Raw genomic sequence first — 7307 nt, 5'->3', positions numbered from 1 at the left:
GGGAGAATGGTGGGAGGAGGGGGAGGGAAATGGGAGGCTGGGAGGAAGGGGAAACTTTTTTTTTTCCTTTTCTCAATGAAAAAAAAAACTTAAAAAAAAAAAGATTATACAGCTAGATTAATACAGCCATTCAGACAAATACGTGCCCAAAATTGTGTTAGAATGACCATTCTGAACCATGAAACTTTGTTTAGTGTTTTACACTTTACCCTCAACCACATTTTTATGCACTCACCTACCACCACACACACAGGGTGGCGGGAGGGGAGGGGGGAAGAGAGAGAGAGAGTGTGTGTGTTCATGACTGAATTAAAAGTAGAAAAGCATTAACTTTATACCTTCTTTTAATATTCCTGTGTCTTGTTTATATTCCATCATCTTTCGATACCACTAATTTACCTATTCTTGTATCCTTTCTATGTGTCACGCTGTAGCCACACATCTGTCTGTTTGCATAAGTAAATGTATAAATTATAAACAGCATCTTTAGGGATTAGAGCACATAGAATTTTTTCTTTCTTTCTAATATTGGGTCTCCTTAATTATTACTACATGTTTCCATCAGAATTTGAACAACAAAACAATTGAGATGCATTATTCCTAGAAATAGAGGTAGTCTACTTCTCTTGATTGAGAACATCATTTTAGTGTTGTGGTAAATCCTGAGGTAGTTTTTTACTGGAGCCCTAAAGTGGTCTTATATAATTGTTTTCCTTTCTTTTTTTTCAATTTGGTTTTGAGTCATTGATTCTTTGAGCCTACATAGTTTGCCTTTTCTTTTCTTTAATCCTCTTTGTCTCTCTCTTTGCTCTTCTTCCCCTTAGCATTTAATATTTTCATAGTTTGTTCATATAGCATGTATTATTATACATTTTTGCAGCTAAATAATATTCCCTTGCATTCGTTCATATATTCATATCTTGGTAGAGGCATTTGAAATTTGTCTAGATTGTGGTGAACAGTGCTGCTCTGAACTTGTATGCACAAATGCTTATTATTAGCACTGGTTTTCATTTCATTGGGTTGTATGCTTAGGAATATTACAGTAATTATTTTTCAATTTTTCATGAAAGGCCAGATTGATTTTTTTTATGTTGTGTTAATTGTTGAATGGTCATAGTGATAAGTTTTTGAGGATAAGTAAAACCAAGCACTAGAAATATTTTTTTCTTAAAAGCCACAGGTGTCAAATTCTCATAACCCCACGTCAACAGAAGAACAGCAGTTGTATTGGGCCAAAGGTACTGGCTTTGGCACAGGTTCCACAGCATCAGGATGGGACGTAGAACAAGCCTTAACCAAACAGAGGCTAGAAGAGGAGCATGTGACTTGTCTTCTGCAGGTGTGTTTGCTAATTTGTTACTGTCAATGATAATCATTAAATTATTTTTTTATTTGGTCTGTTTTTTTAAATATTGATGATGTAATCGTTCTTAAGTACATTTTTTTCTTCTTTTGTTGAGGTGTTTTATGTAGTTTAGTCTGTCCTTGAACTCCAAATCTTTCCTTTTTTCACCTTTGGAGTGTAGTTATGACTGGTGTTCACCAGCATTTTTATCTATTTCATGCTCACTTTTGTTTTCTTCTCTAAGTACATTATAAAAGCATGGGTTAAAGAATGGTCTTTCATCCGTGCTTGTATTCTAAGTACCTTCCCTCTTAATTAGCTTCTCACCTGAAAGGTGAAAGGGGATGCAATTACCCTGTGACTTCAAGATGCTATCTGCCTGCTAGTCACCCCTTTACCTCATCATAGAGCTTCTGCCCTTCTGTGTTAAAAAATTAGCATTTATGTTTCATTCTGTGCTGGAACTGAACCCAAGACTTTATACCTGTTAAGTATATACTTAACCACTGAACTGTACCTGTAGCTCACTTTCAGTTCTCTTTCCTAAATTGTTTTATACTGTTTCCAGAATGAAGCAAGTTTAAGGTTGGAAAGAACATCTATATTATCTAAACAAGAAGTTGTTAGCCTAAATTGGTGCTGTTTTTGAAGTGTTATTTTCCATAGTTCGAGGGTGGTATGCTTATAATAGTACATAATTCTAAGATTGCAGCACTCTCAAACTGAATCCATTCAACGAAACTCAACAATAAGGACTGCGAATCTAACTCAGTGTAATGTTTACCTAACATTCATGGAACCCCTTGATTTGGTCCTCAGTACTACTTAAAATGATGAATGGTAATTCATGCTTGTAATCCCAGTCCTAAGGAGGTGGAGGCAGGAAGGTCAGAAGTCAAGTTTAGTCTCAACTATAGAGCAAAGTAGAGGCCAGAAGAACTACTTGAGACTCTAAAAATGGTAAAGAAAGCCAAAGGAAATTATCAGTAATGTTTGAGTTGCTGGCAGTGGTGTAGTCACTAGCACCAGTGTGTGTTTGTTTTTAGGCAGGTTGCTTCTCTTGTAGTTACGTGACTCACTTGCCATGTAAACAACACTCAGAACAGTCCCTTCTCTTCTGAAGAGTCAAACTGAAATGTCCCCCTTAGCGCGGTTTGATGCCTCAAGCTTGCAGTCCTAAATTCAACTCAGGATCACTGAAAAATCCAAGGGCATCCTGTTAGAAAACCTGACTTTGAGGTTTGCCAGGGCCACATAGGGAAGAGCTGTCTCTAAAATAAAAAATATATAGTCAGAATATATTGTATGGAGAAAAAAAAATCTATATTCAGTTAGGGGAAAAAAAGGGTCTTCTCTTCAGAAAGTGGTTAAGTAGAAAATATATGTCTTGAGTGTGCTAAGATTAAATACCTAATTATAAAACATCATTGAAGTATATGAAACTGAACTCCAATATATTTTTAACAATTTAGGTTCTTGCGAGTTATATAAACCCCATGAGTGGTGCTATAAATGGCGAAGCCCAGCCATCTCATGAGAGCCGAGGACAGAACAGTAGCGCTCTGCCTTCTGTGCTTCTGGAACTTCTCAGTCAGTCCTGCCTCATCCCCGCTATGTCCTCCTACCTGCGAAATGACTCTGGTAAGTCACCTTATATGATAGACTTATAATCTTTATTTTGATACTCTGGTGTAAATATGGTAGGATTCTCTTTGCTCTACTTTCAGGAAAGTATAAAATTACATACAATGGTAGCTTGAAAATAAGTTAATGAAAAAATTTAAGTCCATGATACTTGCTATAATAAGGTGATGAACTTTTTGAAATTAGATAAAATGTACCATAGACACTTGGTCAATATGCAACTGATTAAGGATTGTTTATCATGGGCTTTCATATTGTTACGTCCCTCCTTGTCTCATTCCTGTTTCACTCACACTGCTCCCAGTTCTTCCCAAGTAGCCCTTCTTCTATCTCCATGTCTTTTTTTCCTCTACATAAAAAGAAAAAAAGATTTTTTTACTTATAGATATGTGCAGTTATGTGTATGTACATGTGTGCACAAATGTACATACATGCCAAAGTGCACCTTTGAAAGTCAGATCAGGAGTCAGTTCTTTCCCCCATGTAGTTCTCCAATATCCAGATCATGTAGGTTTTCAGGACCTTATCCATTGAGCCATCTCCCTTTGTAGTCTTTTGATTTCTACTTCCTTGATGGCTAATCATGGGGAAAAGGTGTATTTGTTCACTGTTTATGCCTCTGTTTTAGTATCCATTCAGTTCAGTTGTTCATTCGTTGGCTGGATTCTTTGAATTTTGAGTTTAACTTTATCAGTTCTTTATATTCTTTATATTAATATTGTGTCAGAAGGATAGCTGAGATCCTGTGTTAGAGGTAGCCACTGTTAAATTTGTGTTACAATCATTAATCATCTCTCAGGTTTTTTACTTGTAGTGTAATACTGGATATTTTACCCAATTTAATTTTAGATTTTAACTTTTATTTAAGAAATTTAAGGTTAGTAAATGGGTTTTAAAAAATATGGAAATTTACGCAGATTTAGTTTTGTTCAGTTAGATTCTGAGCAGTTCATCTTCTTTAGCAGGAATGCTTAATGAATTAATTTTTTTTCCTACTAAAGCCCTTTAATAAGTTGGTTCTTTTTTTTCTAGACCTGTAGTAGGTGTAAAGGAAAATTTATTTTTATCATATGTAAATAGAAACATGTTTTTAAGTGTTTGGTTTCTGTACATCTCAACAGCAAATATAAGTCACCATATTTAGCAAATCTCACTGAGATGAGGCAGTGACTCATTCTGGTTTTATTTGTATTCTGATGATGTCCAGGTTACTTACTTATTTATGCTCAGAATATGTTTGTTACTGAGTTTTAAATATTCTTACTGGCCCTTTTATATCTATTCTTAAGAAATGTCTTTTTTTTTAAATTGGATTACTTGGATTTTTCTGCATTGAGTTTATGTATTATAGTTATTAAATGGTTTGCTAAAGTTTTGCTTTCTGTAATTTACCTCTTGACTTTTTGGTAGTTTGTTTTGCTGTCCATAGGCCTGTTAGTTTGATGTATAGTACAGTCATCATGTAGGCTTCTTAAATGAAGGGAGAGATGGCTCCACAGTTATTATTGCTCCTGCAAGGCACTCGGGTTTGGTTCCCAGCACCCACATGAAGGCTCACAGCAACCTGTAGGTCCAGTTCTAGGGTATCTGACACCCTCTTTTGTCCTCTAAATGCATCAGGCATATATATGTGGTGCACAGACATGCATACATGGAAAATAACATAAATCTATTTTTAAAATCTATAAGAAATTACTCTATGATCTAGAAATCTCACTAATAGCCAGGACACAACTTAAATAAGATAGGTATATAAAAACAAATACTACATATTCTCATTCATTTGTAAATGTTAAAAATATTGAGCACTTGATGCTAGAGAAATGACTTAATGCTTAAAAAGCACTACTGGCTCTTGCACAGGACCTGGGTTTGATTTTAAACACTCTTGGCTACTCAGAACCATCTGTTACCCTAGTCTCTATTGATCTGATAGTGTTTTCTGGCCTCTGAGGATACCTGGCACCCACATTTGTTCTGGGAGAATTGTAGTGTTTCATAACACTTGCCCAACCTAGTCTGCAGAAGTTAAATTACAAATTTTAGACTAAACAGAAGAATTAGAAAGATCCCAACATGTATAGGTAATTCATATTTTGTAAATACAAATGATAATTGCTCATCCAGTGAAATGGTTCACTCAGTAAAGACACATGGTACCAAAATGGAAGACTCAAGTGCAGTCCCTCAGACCTACAGGTGGAAAAAGAAAACTGACTTCTTTATGTTTATGTTACTCTTTCTCTCTCACCTCATAAATGAATAAATGTTTCTTTAAAAGAGAAGTACTAATTGTCTTCATTCTATCACCATCTATTGTATATACTCATTACGATACTGTACATAGTAAATTGCAGTGCCATATGATAAAAATCTAATAAAGAGCTGAGTGGTGTTGCACACCTTTAATCCCAACACTCAGGATGCAGAAGCAGGTGGGTCCCTATGAGTTCAAAGCCAGCCTAGGTTATAGAACTAGTTCCAGGACAGCCAGAACTATACAAAGAATCCTATCTCAAAAAAAAAATAATCAAGCAAAAATATAATGAAGAGAAAAAGCAGTTATTTTTGCTAGAAATTTCTTAGGTAGATAGGAGAGTCTTGTACGAAGAATATGTTCATGTTAACTTATGCATTTTATACAATGCCAAAATGCATTTGTTGGCCAGTATCATTTTAACAGGTAACGTTTAGTTAGCCTGCAGTTACCCCACTTGCCACCAGATGGAAGTACAGTGTCACTTTTAGGGATGTTTGTAAAAAGTCTATAGGCAGAAAGTTATCTTTACTTAAGATTACTCTCATTTTGAAAAAACAAAACAAAACTTTGTCATGTCCCCTTCCTCCTGAAAATAATATAGTAAGTGCTGTGGCACATTAAGTTACTTGATATTCACTTAGTGGGGCATGTACCTTTTAGATCTGGTTTTGAAACATGAAAATATATTTTAGAGTTGAAAGATAAATTAGAGCTATTCTAAGACATATTTGTGTTTGTGTCCAGGAAACAGAGAAGAGGGTCTCCTTCAAGGAGATTACCCCACAGAATATGGGTAATCTCAAGTGAAAAATTGCAGAGGGGCCTGGAGAGATGGCTCAGAGGTTAAGAGCATTGCCCACTCTTTCAAAGGTCCTAAGTTCAATTCCCGGCAACCACATGGTGGCTCACAACCATCTGTAATGAGGTCTGGTGCCCTCTTCTAGCCTGTAGGCATACACACAGACAGAATATTGTATAATAAATAAATAAATAAATATTAAATAAATTGCAGAGGTATTTGTGTAATCCATTCATGAGGTTGATCTTTCACTAAGGACTTTTAACCTAATTTTTGATTAGGATCTCACTTTATAGGCTAGCTAGTCTTAGCCTCATGCTCCCCCGTATTAGCTGTCTTCATTCTTGGGACAGCAATGTGCACATCTAGGTTCCTTGCGTGGGGTTTTATTAAGCCTAACCCTCAGCTGCACATCCATGTCACAGATAATGAAATTTAGAAGGAGATTTTGAAAATTAAGAATTAAGTTGTGATAAAAGCTAAAATTTAATATAACTAGGATTTATTTTGTTTTTAACTTTACAATAATGTTCGGTTTATGACATAGTTTTAAGACAGTGTATTCTTACCCATCAACCATTTCTCCAGGAATGCTGTCGGGTTTTTTTGTTTGTTTGTTTTGTTTTTCGAGACAGATTTCTCTATAGTTTTGGAGCCTGTCCTGGAACTAGCTCTTGTAGACTAGGCTGGCCTTGAACTCAAAACGATCCACCTCCCTCTGCCTCCTGAGTGCTGGGATTAAAGGCATGTCCCACCACCGCCCCACCATGCCATCTTTTATAGCTATAACAAGTTATCAAAATGAAAGGTTTGACATTAGTTAAGTAGTTAACATATAGAAAACCTTCTATCTCCTCTCTCTCTCTTCTTTTTCTCCATGACTGATTTCTGTCTTGGTATCCAATCTGGAATAGCTTGTTGCTTTTAGTTATCCCATTTCTTCAGAGTCTATTTCCTTCTGATGTCTTGGTATTCTTTTGTCTATTGTGATCCTCTCATTTTTAAGAGAACTGGTTTGTTTCTTTCAAGACTTTCTAATTTCGAGAATTCTTTTATCCTGATTAGACTAGGATTATAGGTTTGGATAGAAAATACAACAAAAGTAATAGTTATACAGTCAAAGAAAAATCAGTTCCTCTTTCTAACACCCAATAGTTGCTATTAGCTCCTCAATAGGGGAGAAGCCTCATTGACTTCTCCTATATAAGTCCCAGAATGTTAAGTGACTATCTTGTGCAGGTGACCATACCTGTTGT

At 35.7% G+C, this 7307-nt stretch overlaps 1 protein-coding gene across 10 annotated transcripts in view; it reads left to right on the top strand.

Annotated features, from left to right (window-relative positions):
* The window catches only part of Birc6 (baculoviral IAP repeat containing 6), a 196628-nt gene that overhangs the window by 153812 nt on the left and 35509 nt on the right, over positions 1-7307 (top strand). For all 10 annotated transcript variants that reach the window (XR_003378819.1, XM_026789677.1, XM_026789673.1 and 7 more), the window contains 2 exons: positions 1178-1342; positions 2821-2989. Coding sequence is in view for 9 of the 10 variants with exons in the window: in XM_026789677.1 (XP_026645478.1) it covers positions 1178-1342; positions 2821-2989 (334 nt within the window). In the remaining variant the exon portion in view is untranslated. The remainder of the gene's footprint in view (positions 1-1177; positions 1343-2820; positions 2990-7307) is intronic.

Source organism: Microtus ochrogaster, unplaced genomic scaffold, assembly GCF_000317375.1.
Source record: "Microtus ochrogaster isolate Prairie Vole_2 unplaced genomic scaffold, MicOch1.0 UNK26, whole genome shotgun sequence".
Classification (NCBI taxonomy): Eukaryota; Metazoa; Chordata; class Mammalia; order Rodentia; family Cricetidae; genus Microtus; species Microtus ochrogaster.
This window is presented reverse-complemented; position numbering and strand designations above follow the sequence as displayed.